At 40.3% G+C, this 15,887-nt stretch overlaps 1 protein-coding gene across 1 annotated transcript in view; it reads left to right on the top strand.

The window, feature by feature from the left end:
* GOLIM4 (golgi integral membrane protein 4) overlaps positions 1 to 14,805 on the top strand; it is a 32,950-nt gene extending 18,145 nt beyond the window's left edge. The window contains exons 5-17 of the mRNA XM_075716903.1: positions 138 to 288; positions 1,642 to 1,724; positions 2,293 to 2,376; positions 4,067 to 4,105; positions 5,271 to 5,438; positions 6,260 to 6,592; positions 7,844 to 8,082; positions 9,302 to 9,381; positions 9,870 to 9,982; positions 11,180 to 11,347; positions 12,080 to 12,148; positions 14,198 to 14,278; positions 14,650 to 14,805. Of these exons, the coding sequence (XP_075573018.1) occupies positions 138 to 288; positions 1,642 to 1,724; positions 2,293 to 2,376; positions 4,067 to 4,105; positions 5,271 to 5,438; positions 6,260 to 6,592; positions 7,844 to 8,082; positions 9,302 to 9,381; positions 9,870 to 9,982; positions 11,180 to 11,347; positions 12,080 to 12,148; positions 14,198 to 14,278; positions 14,650 to 14,805 (1,764 nt within the window). The remainder of the gene's footprint in view (positions 1 to 137; positions 289 to 1,641; positions 1,725 to 2,292; positions 2,377 to 4,066; positions 4,106 to 5,270; positions 5,439 to 6,259; positions 6,593 to 7,843; positions 8,083 to 9,301; positions 9,382 to 9,869; positions 9,983 to 11,179; positions 11,348 to 12,079; positions 12,149 to 14,197; positions 14,279 to 14,649) is intronic.
* The last annotated feature ends 1,082 nt before the right edge of the window (positions 14,806 to 15,887 follow it).

Below are 15,887 nucleotides of genomic sequence, written 5' to 3'. Positions count from 1 at the left end.
TATGCATGCTTTGAATAATAAACTTCTTGTTATGAATGCTTCCTATTCATCTGGACTTATTTAACAAATTGCCAAAGACAATATTAGCCAGATATGTAGATACGGGACTGTTCCAGTGTCCAACTTGGTGTTTGCAGAGTCAACATGAAGAACTAAAGAAACAGCATGCTGACCTTGAGGAAGATCACCGAAAACAAGGAGAAGAGTTTAGCAGGACGTTCAGTGATCACAAGGAGCGGTACTTACAACTGCAGCAGGAAAAAGAGCAGGAGATCTCTAAGCTGAAGGGTATATGCAACCTGTATCTGGCTGCCCGAATAAAAAATGTGTAGTTGTCATTGTGTTTTGTGTGATGTGGGACAGAAAGGCATTTTCTCTGTTCTCACTAACAGGTCATTCCATGGATCTTACGCCTCCCAGTAATTTACATTTCACTGATGATTTTCTGTGGCCTCTTTCTGAAATGTATTCATATGTGTGCTTTGTGTTTCTGTCTAGATTAGAGAAATGGTAAGAAACACAGCACTTAAAAGCCCATCAAATGTCAGTGGCTGGTTTATGCAGTCTTTCATTTTTAGTTCTAAGACTTGTATAAACCTGGAAAAATCGATTTGCCTCTTTACTCTTTTTTTTTTTGTAAATGAAAGGCAATCTAAGAATGTTTGCCATTTCTATCAGAGATTAATTGTGCCTCTTTATGAAGTGACTTTATATACAATTTAGACCTCATTTTCTCTGTATGTATCAGCTTCCTGAAACATGTTGCACCTGTATACTTGGATGATGAAGTACTCATTTTTTTACTCTTGGCATCCAGTTTCCTATTAAAGAGATTCTTTGCAGTTTGCAGACCTATTTGATCCTAATTACACAATTGCATAGAACGAAAGGATGGGGCTCTCCCCATCAAGGGCCTTCAGCCACTTTCTGCTGTGTGTCGCTAACACATGAGTTAGTTTTGGAGCTGTCTGCAGTTTTGTCTGCGCAGTATTTTGCAGGCAGAGGCTGGGTTTATTAGTTCTGCCTTGGCACCACACCAGTGCAGTCATCCAGCTAGCTCTTGGACTGAGCTGGATTGCAGCCTAGCAGCTTGGAGTGTGGGAAGAGCTTGCCTGTATCTGCTTGCAATATTCCACATCTACATAATGTAAGAAGTGGGAAGAGAAGCCCCTCTCCCTGGTTGCGGAACATAAAGCTTTTTAAGTATGCTGGCCATCTGGGCACCTCTTCCAGAAGAATAGCTTAGTCCTACGACATAAAATTCTCACTCGCCAGATGTGATGTGGGGGAAGAGAAGAGGGTGGCTTCCTCTCTGCGTTTTAAAGATTCAGATTACTGTAATGAATTTTTCTGTCTGTAGTCCCCAGTGTGAAAAGTGATGCATAATTCCAGTTGCAGACTGGGTGCGCTAAATAAAAAATTTAGCCAAATTTTACGATTTTCTGCTTGAAAAGGTAAGGCTTTTTGTAGGGCTGGGGAGAGATGTAACGTAAAGAAGCCATACAATTACTCTAATCCATTTTTACTATAGCAATTGTGTAGGATTTTAGGTAGTTTGTGTCACAGTCTTAATTTCGGTGCTTAATCTAGTGTTATAAATCTGACCGGGTTTAAATTCTGTATGTTATTTCTTTTAAACAGAATCCCTGTATAACTTACGGGAGGAGAACAGACAGTTGAGAAAAGCTCACCAAGACATTCACACCCAGCTACAAGATGTCAAGGTAGGCTTTGCTTTGAGAACTTCCAAGACCATTAGTAAAAAGAACAATTTTCCCGAGTTTTAACAAGCCAGAAATCGGCTATGCTGAAGACTTGTAGTTTCTGTTACGTGGCAAAAAGGAGAGGAATATGGCTGAACTGGATTTTGTGTCTTTTGCTGCCTGCACTTCAGGTACATGCTCATTTGAAAAAAAAAAAAAAAAAAATGGAAGAGAAGTATTTAGTATAGAAATTGAAATTGGAAATTTGACTTTGCAAGTTAAGAATTGTGTTTTGGCAAATTAATATTGCTGAAATGAATGTTTTCCAGCTCTATTTTGCATCAACGTCTACTCCAACTTTTAACTTTGAGTCATACAAATTCTGGCCTCCAAAATTCTTGGCATGCTCCCTTTCTCTGCGTGTTTAATATGCATTCCATCTTAAATAAATAAATGCTGTCATTCCAGCTCAGCATTTTCTTTTCGAAATAAATTGAATTATCTTCCTAGTTCAAAATCCCCCAGGCTACCTAATTTGCCTTTAGAATGAACTTTATGTGAAACATGTACTGTTCTTCTTTTTGTGTAGCAACAGCATAAGAACTTACTCTCCCAACACAACCAGCTTGTAGTGACATTGGAAGACCACAAGAGTGCACTAGCTGCTGCACAGGTCAGAAAGGAAAGCGGCTTCTACCAGCTCTAACCTTCCTAAAACTTGTTTCTCCTAGTTCAGCTGACTGGAATGTTATGCATGTAGCCTTTCGCATGGGGACTTTGCAGGTAGCACCGTGCTGCACACTGCAGGGAAATGCATGAGTTGAAGGGTTGCTCTTAAGAAGAAGCTGCAACAAATCATAGGGCTGTTGGAAAATAAAAAGCTGTTTTATACGCCCAAGAGTGCATGTATTACTGATAAGAAGAGTATCTCTGCTTCTGTGAGAGCTGTCCGAATACTTTTCTTTCTCTGTCTTCTCTGATAGAACTTCCATTAATTTAACATGCCACGCTGACATTCACATGTATCATTATAAAGACCTGGATGCTGGTATACTATAAAGTCTCTTTTTGTGTATGACTGGAATGCTTTTAAGGCTGTATACATCAGTGCAGCAGAGGTAGAGTAGGTATAGAGGAGTGTAAACTCCTGGTGGAACTCAAATTAGTTAAAAAGAAGCTGCAGCATTTTCTTTCTTAAATGTCATTTTCAAGTGAACTATCTGTGAAGCGCAAACTTTGCTAGACTATTGCAAATTCAGTCAGCTGTACCAGTACAAGCTGTGTAGGCCACAGGGAATCTGAAAGTAGGAGTAATGTTGGAGCAGAGGAAGACTATTGGTGAAGGATCAGAGGCAAAGGCAATGAGGCAGTGTGAAGTTATTTTTATTCCTGACTAATTTTCTTCATTTAAGTATTTTCACAGTCCACAAAATCATTAGCAGCATTAAAAGTATTGGATCTTTTTTTTTTTTCTCCCCAGTTCTGCTTGTTGTGCATGTCAATGTGTGTAGATATTAAAAAAACAGGGAAAGACCAGGAGAGTCCCTTGTAGACTAAATATATGAAGAATCTTAATTTCCAGTACTAAAATATGCTGGCAGCTAATTTTAAGCTCTTCTCCCACTGGCCGCATTAGCTGCTTGGTATGTATTTGCTAACACCTGAAATTCCACAAGGGCAGATGCAGGGGCTGATTTAAGGTTCACCAAATCCAAAGGGAAGCTCCATATACTTCTCCTGGCTTTGATTCAGTTCTTTAACTAGAAAACCTGTGTCACACAAAGCCTTTCTATCTGGAGTCAGAACGTGGCATTTATCATATGGAGAGCCTTTCCTTCAACACAAGGGTCTTGCATATTCTTTTAGAACAGAAGGTATTTAGCACAGCTGCATGGTTTCTCCTGCAAACCAGTTACAGAAAGTTCACATGGGATTACTGCTTAGAAACGCAGCTCAGTAAATGACTCCTCTATTTCTAAGAGTATTCTAGACATTAAATATCAGTAGTCAATACTGCACTAATGAATTTGTGACCTGAATCTTTAAGGCATTGTAATCTTTGTACTTTTCCATAGCTGAAACAGCCAGACAGATTCATTATATATTTTTATAAACCCTGTCTTTCTGTCAGTATTAATACCTTCTAGGCTATGGCCTTGAATCGCAATTTTCAGCTTAGCAACTCGTGCAGCAGAATGGAGCACTTGAATTCTGATCTGGACATGCACTGTTTAAATATCCTAGTAGATTAGTCTCTCTGCATGGTCAGTGACTGGGGGGGAAAAATAATCAGAGACCTGCGTATTAGTCTTAAGTAAATAATATTTTTTTTCTCTAAAACTTCTTATTGGACTCTCCAGCAGTTAATCAGGAAGCAGAAGTATCCCTCTGGAATGACAAGAGTAATTACTGTGCATTCTGCTTTGCTTTTAGGCCCGTCTGTTTTAATGGATGCCATAGTCTTTTGAAGATGCTTCGAGGTGCGTCTAGCTTCGGAGCTGTTACGCATTGCATCATGTCAATCTGTAGCACTGTGGATATTGTTTTGTATGAGTATTATGCATTGTACATCAATGCATCATGCCTGTCTGCTGTACTATTGATTGCTATGATACCACATAACACACAAAATGACGTACACGGTCACCGAGTGTAAACCATAGCCGGTTTTTTAACCTGAATTTTAAGAAGCATTATGAAATGCACCTCCGACTTCAAAATGAGTAGTAAACACACCCACCACCTCCGCTGGAGCAACAGAGAAACCATCTCGTGGGGCACCACCTTTCCTGTATGCAGCTGGTCAGCTTTTATAAATCCTATCCATCGCAAAATTTTTACTTTATGAGATAGTCTTTCTTGTATGTCTACTGTATAGACAGGGACTGCTGTACCAACCAGTCTGGATTCTCACACTGGACTTTTTGAAAGTATCCCGATCTTGTGCAAAGTTAAACAGCAAATCAAATTACAACATTTTACTGTTGTATTTCAGGAAGACTTTAGAAATTTGTATTTTCTTTTTTTTTTTTCCCTCTTTTTTTTTTTTTTTTTTTCCTTTTTCCTTGCTCTTTGCCAAAGGCGTTCTTTGCCTCAGTTCTGTATGTTGGCTGTTGTCTTGTGTAACACCTGTCTAAATGTTGAGGATTTGGCATTTTCATGACTTGTATATATACTTTAAAGCTACTGTTTCTGAAAGAACTGCACTTCCTTCTACCAGTAAAGGAGAAGTTGTGGTGCTCTCGATTTCCCTCGCTTTAGTCTGCCAAGAAAACAGCATCCTCCCCTTTTGACAATTCACCTGCTTGGCATGAATAAACCAAATCTTCGTCTTTGTCCCACAGAGATTTTTCTAATATACTTTGTATGCATGTGCACTTCAGCTGAAAAGATCATGATGAATCAATGCTATCTAGTGCGTGGAAACAACCAATTTTAAAATTATTCGCTCTGATGCAAATATTGAGTCTTTTCTACCATATGTCTTGCCAGCAAGTTCACTCCGAGGTGACTACGTTTTATTAAGAAATTGATTTGGACGCGCTATAATTATTGTGTTGACTTTAGTCCCAGGTGGAGGAATACAAGCAGTTGAAGGACACGCTCAACAAAATGCCAACGTTCCGACAGCCTGAGAAGGCAGAACTACCGAACGAGCAACCAGAGGTGCGAGTGCTGTCTCCCCACAGTGACCTCCCGATACACCATGAAGCTGTGGCTGAAGAGCATAAGGAGGTATAACATACTGACTGGCTACAGACGCTATAGGAAATGGTTCTTATTCAGCAAAATAGTAGCTATGCGCTTAACTTCCCACAGAAGCATATGTTTAATTGTACGCATTTGTCAGTTCTTGAGTAAAGTAGTAAGGAACAGTTTAATCTTACTGAGTAGTAGAAAAATGTATTCACAGTCACCTTTCACACGTGACTGTAAATGCACTTAAAACTGGTTTATGTAAACTGTTTTAACAAGTTGCTAAAAATCTTAATTTTTTGAATAAGCGGTCTCTAAAATTTTAGGTGTCTCGTGTTACAGAAAAGCTTTAACAAGTTCTGAAAAAATTGCCTTTTCACGTGTTTTATAAAGTTTCAGTAGCACGCTTAAAGTTAGTCTATTTAAAATTGGCACACTATCGGATGTTCAAAAAGGAAAAAAAGCAAAATTGTAGGTAAAGTCTTGAAGTTACAATATCAGCTGTGGGTTTGTTTTACGAGAGTTCTTGGCCAGCAGAACCTACAGGAAATAAAAATACAAAGCTTCCTTTGTAGACACAGAATTGTAATAGTGTTTTGTTCTACTTCAGATAAAACGAGGCTTAACCTACTCATGATGCAATTGTACAACACCTTGCGTAGCCGTGCAGAGCCAAGGGTCAGGTATTGACACCATTTGGCAGGAGGGGTAGCTTGTTCCAAAGCAGGCATTTTGCTCTCCTGACAACAGCTGCACTACTGCAGGCTGGAATAAAGACATCCGTATCTGGCCCTTGGCTCTCTTGAAAATATAAAATCCATAATATCTTGTGCACACATAATCTTGTGTACGTTTTGCAGAATGAGAAGCCAAAAGAGAGAGAAGAAATAAATACCCAGGAAAAAGAAGAGAGAGCTGAGCCTTTTCATCTGCAAGGAAGGGCTAATGAGGGCCAGCATGCCAAAGGACTAAATATTCAGGAGCAACAAGAAGCTGGAGAGGATGATGAGCGACATGTTGATCAAGTTGAAGAGGAACGCAAAAAAGAACTTGAAGAGGAAGAAATGGAGCAGGCAGGTCAGCCTGAGCACTTAGAGGAGGAACAGGATCAAGTACCAGAAGAGCATGAGTGGAAAAAACAGGAACAGAAAGAAGAAGAAACCAACATGTTGGGCGATCATCTTCATTCAGAGGTAGGGAGCTCTTTTCTGCTAATTGATTAGATTTGCTGTTTAAATGGAGGCATCTCTTCTCACTGCTGGCCCGGTATCGCGCTCACCTATTTCTAGGTAAAATCAGTGTCGTATTTATGGAAAGTTTGGGATTTGGAGCACTCACTGGTTTTTAGATAAAAGTGTCATATTTATAGAAAATTTGGGATTCAGAGCACTTGGATGCATGGATTCAGGCTCAACTTCAGCACACACATACTGCAGTGCTTGCCAAATGCAGCTTAACGAACATTAATTCTGCTGATAAAAAGCAGCAGATGGAAAAAAAGAGCGGTCAGATTGAATCCCATCTCCTCCTTTAAGTTTGAGGCCTGTGGTGGCTGATGGGCAGAAGATACCTGACGCGAATGAGATCTAGCTTCAGCACTCTGATGGAGAGCTGTCCTGCCTTACTAATTTGATGCATCTCAGCAAATTGCAGTGTGTTTCCTTGTCAGATCAACCTACCTTCTGTAAACACATTTCCATCTAAACATTCGTTGTCGTTTGACGGGAAATTTTAACTGCAAGATGAACATGACTAAAATAGCCAGGGGAAATCAGTGCACAGCAATGGCAAGTCTTGCTCTATGCAGCTCTAAATAAAACCAGCAAACCTGGATTTACATTCTAGATCGGATCTCCAGTGGAAAATATATTTTACTGATCTCACCATAGGCTCTGTAAACACTTACTCTCCTAGGAGATTAATTCTCTAACTCCAGTGTGATGAGAAACCATTGTTGAAGAGGCACCATGGATTAAAACAGTAGCAATAGGTTAAGCTGTGAACCTGGGGTTAGTTAAAGTTACTACTGGCTGTAAAAATGTGCAAAGTCTCATTTAAAGCTTAAAGCAGCCCCTACTGAAATTACCAGTTAAATCAATGAAGCATATTTACTGTCTTAATTGTCAGCCGTCAAAACTTGCTTTTACTGGTAATATATTGGGAGGGTTTATTATTCTTGACGTGTAAGAAAAGCACGGCTTCCCCCAGCCCATTATCTCCTCTTTCTTCCCCTGTCCTCCACAGACACCCCAACACTTCCAGTGTGTTAAAAAAAAAAAAATTAAACTTTAAACAGAGACACGAAAACTTAAAGTAACTTTACTGTAATTCTGCCTCTTGCGTGTAGCATCTGCGTAATTTTCCCTCTGGTCACAGATTTCTGCATGCTTGTTTCTGATCACTGAAATTATGATTAATCTATGACTAACTCGCTTCTTTGACAGATAACATCAACAAAAGCTGTAACAAAGAGACATAAGCCAGCTTATGAACAACAACTAGAGCAGCAACATCTTGCAGCCCAAAGAGCAGAGGAAGCCTATCAGCTACGAGAGCATCAGGAATCGCTACACCAGCAGAGACTGCGAGGGCAACTATTACGGCAGCAACAGCTTCAAGAAAAAGAGCTTCAGCTGCAGAAACAGGCAGAACAAGGAGACAAACTCTATAAAAACCGGCTAAGGTTAAATTCTTTTACGTGAGTTTGTCACGGTTTGTGCTCTGGGTTTTATGGCTTCCACCATACCACCTTTGGAAAGAGGGTGGTTTAATGCTATAAACCTAGACTGCCCAGAAACTAAACTCAGTGAGCCTCATCTCCTTCTTTCCAAGGATAAATCTGATTGCTGTTTTAAGGGGGTTTTTTCCTTCCCCCCCCACTTTTTACTATGGAAGCCTCTGGAGTAATGAGTGCCTGTCGCCATGCACGTCCTCGGAGGAGGTTAAGGGCTTCTGGCATACAATGTCCCTTGTCTTAAAGCTTGCTTTAAATTAGTAACTATTTTCCGCTAAGCAGAAATCATGATCTTGTAGTACTGAGGAGCTCCAGTATCAGATACGCATTAAGGTACCTAAGCTGAAGTTCCTCTTAAAGGCAAGATGCTGGTTTTAAGTAATTCCATGAGGACTTTCTGGACAGGAGCGACTAGTATTATTTGCATTGTAGAGACAAAAGCATGATTTCAGGAGAAACCAACACCCTGTTAGTGTCATAAAGTTACTGTGAATGCAGTTATATTCATGATATTGTAGCTTCTACGTGCCTTGCACCCTCCCTGTCATATTTCCTCATGCTTCTGTTTAGTTTAAAATTGTTAGTGACAATTTTTTGTCTTTTGGAATCTTAAGCCCATTGAATTTTCTTTGCTGAAACATTGAAATATTAATTATTTACTTGACCCGTGTTCTAAAAGGATTTTGGTGTGAGAAAGCCTTTCATAAATTGATAGTCAAAATATTCAGTCCTGGAAGAACGACGACACAAGTAAACCCCTTTCAAGATGAAAGCTAAAACTGCTTAGTAAACAAAATAACTGATCCATGTAGTCTGTCTTTAAGACCCTTTATCTGAAGGGTTCTTTGCTTCCAGTTCATAGTATTTGTGCTTTGATTATGGAATATACTAGTTTAGGAATTTTGAAAATACAAGGTAGATCCCATTGATATATGGAGAAATACAAGCACAGAAGTTAGTATAGTAGGACAAGAAAGTCTTTGTTCTATAAAGTATATCTTCTTTCAGGATAGATGATGTGAGAAAATATTAGGTAAGAGAAAGCTAAACTGGAACCCATTCTGGCAGGAGCTGGGAGAGGCAGAGATGCAGTAGGATGGTTTGATTATTAAGGCAAAACCACGCTTTTTTGAAACTGAAATGATGTATTTGCATTTAATTTTCTCAGCCAACAGGCTCATTTTGATAATGTGGACCATGATATTGTCCAAGGGGAAGAAGAGCAAGGTATCCAGGAAGAGGAAGGAGGTAAGATAAAATTTATGTCCCTACCATGTTCACAGGTTCCCTGTGTACTGCCTTTCATGAGAGATTTTAATAGTCATTTCATATCCAATTTGGATTCAAGTGAAATATAAACTTGCAGTTTAAAACCAGAAGCTCAGATAACACTGGCTGAACTGACTGTGGGAAATACACTAAAGATCACATCTGCGTTCCTGAAGGGAAAAGTGTCCTTTTGATTGAGCTACCAGGATAGGGCTTTGTGGATCTTGTTTACATTCCTGGCTCTGCCTATGATTTTGTTTGATCTCTTCAAATTATATAATCTTTCAGTGCTGGTTTCCTACTAGCAGTAAAACAATTCCGTTAGCATTATCTGTTCAGGTAAGCCCCTTAGGTAAAGGCTGCCTACTGCTAAAAGCATGTATGGAAGCTAGTACATAGGAGACTCTTTCTTAAAAGGGCTAACTAGAAACGGCTGTAATAAAATAATAATATCAAAAATTTGTCAGCTTATGAACGTGACAACCAGCACCAGGATGAAGGTGAAGATGATGATCAAAATAATGCAAATGAGCAGCAAGAACCAGAACATCAAGTAGAAAATCAGCAGGCTGATGAATCAGTGAGTATGAATTAAGATGCTATGGATTGCAGTCATTGCTGAAGTGAAAACCCAGAATCTCATCTAACATAATTGCGCGTTACAGAAATAAGATGAACCAGAGGTCTGCTAGGAAGACAAGTTTGACAGTTTAAATCTACATCTATGATCTATTTAAAGTTGTCCTTACTCATTTGGGAAGAAATCAAAAAAAGTTTCCTTGTTGGAAGCAAGTTGCTTTTCTACATTCCTTTCATCTGTGCTTTAGGTGGAATAAAGGATTTGGACTTAGCTGGGACTTGAACAGGTGAATTTGGATTAAAAAAAAAATAACAGGAGTAACTTATTGGTGGTCAGTCAAAAAGAGTGGTGATGGTATTTTTCATACTAGCATTAGTTAAGAGGGTAAGAGCCAACTCAATAGCCACTGAAACCAGCCGGAGTCAGTAGAGAAGTGGTGGGAGATCTTGGAAGAGAACATACTTCAGCACGGAACACAGCTGTGATATCAATTGCGCAGAGCTCTGGATGCAGGAGACTCAGTCCTGTGCCTTTCCCCAAGTTCCGTCTCACTTGGTGTCATGGAACATCGAGCGTATCGTCTTTACTCCTCTCCCCCTCGGCAAATGAAGTTATACCGTAAATATTTCTAAAGAATCTTTAACTTGTCAGCTATAAAGATACCAGAAATGGTTTTACTAAATGATAAGCAGAAAGAAAATGCTCATTTTCCAAATGGCAAAGTATGATGAAAAGTGAGTGGTGTTTTCTTTTGTTTTATAATAAACATAGACAAGGACAATACTGCAGGACAGACTGGTACTGAAAGATCACATCAGCTGTTTTGAGCCATGAGCATTTAAACTCTTATCTTTTTTCACCTGGTTTTATCAGGCCTTGTCAGTTGTCAGATAGTCAGTAAACAAAAGGAGTTCAACAGCCTGTGTGAAATAAGTCATTGGCTTCAATGTGGTTTTTAGCAGACAGACGCCCGCACTGCAGTTCGGTCTGTGTTTAGCGCTGAAGTATTTTTTCTTTCAGGAACTGACACTTCTGTATGGGCTAGGGTTTGAGCTAGTGACCCCTGATGCCTGTAGAGAGATTCCAGCTGGTTTCAGTGGGTACGGAGTTGGCTCACACTAGGGTAGCTTTCAAGTGACATGGAATTCGACTGTGAGATAAAAATACATATTTAACATTCACTTCTGAAAATTACAGAAGGCAGCCATGGAAGATGTGAATCCTGCTGATGACCCCAACAATCAGGGAGAAGATGAATTTGAGGAAGCTGAGCAAGAGAGAGAAGAAAATCTACCAGATGAAAATGAAAAGCCCAAGCAAACCAGTCAGAAACAAGGGCAGCCGGGAATGGAAGAGCACCTAGTGGTCAGTAAAGGGAAGGGACGCATCTGTGGGTCCTGTCTAAGGACAGCGTAGCACGGCTTGGCCAGAGAACACTGAACTTGGAGTTTTAAAGGTCTCTCTTAAGCCATACATGACACATGTGGGTAAAAGTGTGGAATTACTCCCGGTGATACCCTGGTATGTCTTTCATCACCGGCGCCGCTCAGCGAGGTTCGGTAGTCTCATAGTTCAGAGCCCCTGTATTCACCTTCACACAAGCCCCTGCAAGAACAATCTTCATGTTCGTGCCATCTTCATGTCTTTCCACAAATCCCTTCTCTGCCGCTTCCATGCCATCGACAATCACCTGTAAGCAGTGATGTCGCTTTTCTTCTACGGAATTCCAGTGAATGCTGCACATTTCAACTGTGTTTAAACTTCTCTAGGCAGAAATAATCTGTATTTTTATGGCATTGGTCTTTAATGGTGTGAATATTTCATTGTCTTTCTGCTTAGTATGGGAAGTCCTGCTTTATTCTGTGAAGTGACTTTTATTACAATCATTCTGCTGTCTATTTTTTAATTTAGGGCAGTTATAAATCACGTAGCCATGCTATCATTAATGCGAACGAATGCACTGTAAGTTCTTATGCTATTATTGTTACTTTAGCTTTACATAAAGTTTTAGTTCCAGAACAAGAAGCTTTAAACTTCAGTCTCCTAAAGCTAATAGGCATGCACATAGAACTGTATTCTTCCATGATCTTTCTGCAGATGGCAGGAAATCCTGACCAGCAGGAAGATAATGTGGATGAACAATACCAGGAAGAAGGAGAAGAAGAGGTAAGAAAAGAGACATAAGGCAAATGTGAACTCAGGTAGCAAAGCACATCTCCGTTAACGTTCAACCTTGGTATATTTTATAACTGCAAAATGAACCCAAGTCTTTGTCTGACTTTATGAAACCTGGGAAGTCTTTGCCATTACTCTGCTATCCACTTCTGGACACATACAGTGTTATTCATGCTTATACGCTGCAATCTGTTAGTCTTCCATGCAACACAGTATTAATTGGGCAATAATTGAAAAGATGAAGCCATGAACAGTGCAAGCAAAAATTCCTGAAACCCTCAAGCCCTCCGAAGGTCACTGAAAACGTCACTAACTCTGCACCTCTAATCACACACTGCTGTTCTGGGCAAACTGCTTCCTTGGCCAGTTACTTATTCTTTGGCTCTGACTTGGATTTATCTGTGCTCCTCCTAAGCAATCCAAGTTGGGTAAGCCCCTGCTATTCGTGGAGTCAGTCAGGAAGCTGTTAGCACGTTGCTTTGCGCTGGCGGAGGAAAGCAGGGGAAGGGACTTTTTCCTCTGTATGTTGAATGGCATGCTCATTATGCATGCACTAGCATCAGCTGCCCTGCAGTTCTTCAGTACATACCTCATCGATTGCTATTTTCTACTTCATACCTAATGATTTACAAAAAGCAATAGAAACAGCTGCTCATTGCTCCCTGATGGGGACCACTTTGTCTAGATTAGCTGCTATGCCCTTGGAATTCACCAGTTCGAAATACGGTTACTTAAATCAAACCAAGTCATTAGGAACGGGGAATAGTTGGCCTTTGGCAATTAGTCTTTGGCTTACAGGAAGTAATTTAATACATGTCTCAGAGAGGACTATGACCGGTGTGCTTACTTACTGGAAACGTTAAAAGAGTGAGCAGTGATTGAATGAGCAATCAAGAAAGACTTAAGATGCTGTAATCGGGAATAGTTTTTTAGTCGGTTGACTCAAATATCATACATTGGTCTTGTTCAAATCTTGCCCATACATCCCTCAAAGCGATCCAGGCTTGATGGGTACCCTTCTGCTGGCAGCAATACCTAACTCCAAAGAACTTGTTCGCAAGCAGCTTTGCCTGCTGTTGACAGCAAGTGCTAAATACGCTCTCCCGTTACTGACAGCGCTGAGAAGGCTGCTGCTGCTGTTCAGGAGGATGCGATAGCGGCTGCGGGAGCAAGGGAGCCCTGTCCAAAGCTGCAGTCTCATCGTCCTTTGTGGTGGGGGTTGGTGGCAGCACTGAGCGGCGAATGCTTCCCAGCCAGGTGAAACAGCTTTTTTCCACGGGGAGAGCTGTACGGCCTTACGGAAGCATCTTACCTAGCTTGCAGGACACCATTTGGAGCAGATGTGCATAATAGCGTACTTCAAAAGAAAATCAAGCATCCCTCTTTCAAATTTGGGTCTAACTAGAAAAGGACGTGGAAGTGAGGGCAAGTGCTGACATAAAGAAGTGATAGATCAAGATCTGAACATCTGGAAAATGGATTCAGTGTGGCCTGCTCTCTCTTCAAGGATAGAGTTGGAAGAGATTATTCTTCACTCCCAATCCCCCCTTGCTCTTTGTGGTTTTCCAGGAGCAGTTGGCAGAAGGATCATTCAACTGCTGGGAAAACACAGACAAAGTTACCGTTAAATACCTACATCACATATCGGAACTCAGATGGTTCTAGGAGTCTGCAGGGGGGTGGAAGTGTTGGTAGCGACTCTTTGCTGTGTCATGACACTCTTACTATGAAGGACAAGGAGAAAATATATATGTAGCATTAAAACATGGAATAAAATCTAAATGTGTTAACCTGTGATGAGAGGGTCTGTGAAAATTATAGTTAAAAGTTAAATACGCTCTCAGAGGAAGTGAGTTTCCTGATTGTTGGGTGGTTGGTTTGGGGTTTTTTTCCCCTCCTTTAACCTCTCTATGGCCTCTCCTCCCTTTCTTTTGAATCTTCATTCTGTAAAAGTGGAGCTGTGAAAATGTGTACGTTTATGCCACAGGCTACTTTTTTTAAAGGAAATTAAAATACACAGAACATCTCTGTGCTTTGTAGATCCAGGAAGATTTGACTGAAGAGAAGAAACGAGAACTGGAACGCAATGCTGAAGAGCCATATGGTGAAAATGACGAAAATGTAAGTACCGCGTAAACCCACGAACTGGGTGACACGATTAAACACTTGACATAGCTGTGATCATGTCACAGTGACATTACATAATAATTGTCGTAGCTTGCTTTAGATCATAGACCTTAAAATTTCATGCTGTCCCAGCTTCCTTTTGCTCATCCTTCCACCCCCACATCCATTTTTGCTGCCTGGAGGTCCTTGGAAATCTTTTCCTGTTTCTGCCCGTCAGCTCTAACAGCTCCAGCTGACAGTCATTTTTCCTTTTCCTTAACTTCATCTCATTGCCCCAAAATAAACTATAAGGAAACTGGTAGTTGCACTGAATCTGGTTTGTTTTTTAATTTTTTTGTTGTTGTTCTTTTGTTTTTCCCAATCAGGCAGATGAAAAGAATAATGGAGGGGCAGATCAAGAGCAAGAAATGCAAGACGAGAACAACCAGAAAGAAGCTCGTGAAGAGAACTATGAGGAGGAAGAGGAGGAAGAGGAAGGCAGAGATGTTGCAGCAAAAACTCGTAGACGAGGGGAGATGTAGTCCTCTTCATTTTTTTTTTTTTTTTTTTTGCGGCACACGAATTCCTGTTTTGTTTTTTTGTTTTGGGTTTGTTTTGGGGTGTTGTTTTTTTTTTTAAACAACAACTTTTTTAGGATATTTACATTCCAAAAAAAGTTTGTGTTTTACACTTTTTACTTTTCTATTAGATGCTCTCATACGTTTATATGAATGCGGTCTTTTGATACTCTAGATTAGGATTTGTTTTCTATTAAAGCTGTACATAAACAGACATCATATAGGTTTAATTTTTCATAATTCCGGGCATGTTTTATAAAGGCCATTTTGGAATACGCTTTCACCTTGTCCAAGTCCGACAGAGATGTTTGGTCTAATTTCAGATACATTCAACATCTGAGGGAATATATCTAGTGCCTAAACCCGGTCGACATTAGTCACTCCCGCTCTCGTTGTCTTCCTTGACACAACTGTTCTGAGTCATGGCTGGCCACGCTGCCCCTCCCAGGCACGACCTGCGGTGCTCGTAGGGGCCCGGGGGGACTTTCAGCCATTATAATCCCATGACATTCTTCAAATCCTTGAAGATAAGCACCTGCCTAGCTATTTGCAGGCCCAGGCCTTTTATAGGTGCAGAACAGTTCTAAAATATGCAAGTTTTACAAGCCTTCGAAATACAGCCAGGTTAACAGCTGTTAATTTTGGCAGCTGTTTATATACAGTTAAATTATGCATTTATTTTAATGAGCATACCTAGGTACTTCAATTACATGCACTACATAGCAGGTAATGCAAATGGTGGTACGCCGAGATGAGATGGGAGCTAGAAACCAATTTAGACTTGAAGATCTGTTATGCCAAATCAAAACACTACAGCTGTCACATGAATGAAGATGTACAGAAGGAACAATTTTGGCGTCCTACTTTATATATAAAGTATTTGACCGGAGAAATGTAATTACATCGCCTGAGTGACATGCTTTCTGGGGACTGTAGGGAGGGTTAGGGCATGTTTTAACTGAGTCGACGTGATCGGTGCAAGATGTTGAACAAAGGCCTTTCCCTTCTTTTACTTATTTATTTTGAAGTCTATGCTGGAAGGATTT

This window comes from Pelecanus crispus, chromosome 9, assembly GCF_030463565.1.
Source record: "Pelecanus crispus isolate bPelCri1 chromosome 9, bPelCri1.pri, whole genome shotgun sequence".
In the NCBI taxonomy this organism is placed as follows: domain Eukaryota; kingdom Metazoa; phylum Chordata; class Aves; order Pelecaniformes; family Pelecanidae; genus Pelecanus; species Pelecanus crispus.
Note: the sequence above shows the minus strand (reverse complement) of the source record. Positions and strands in the feature narration are given on the sequence as shown.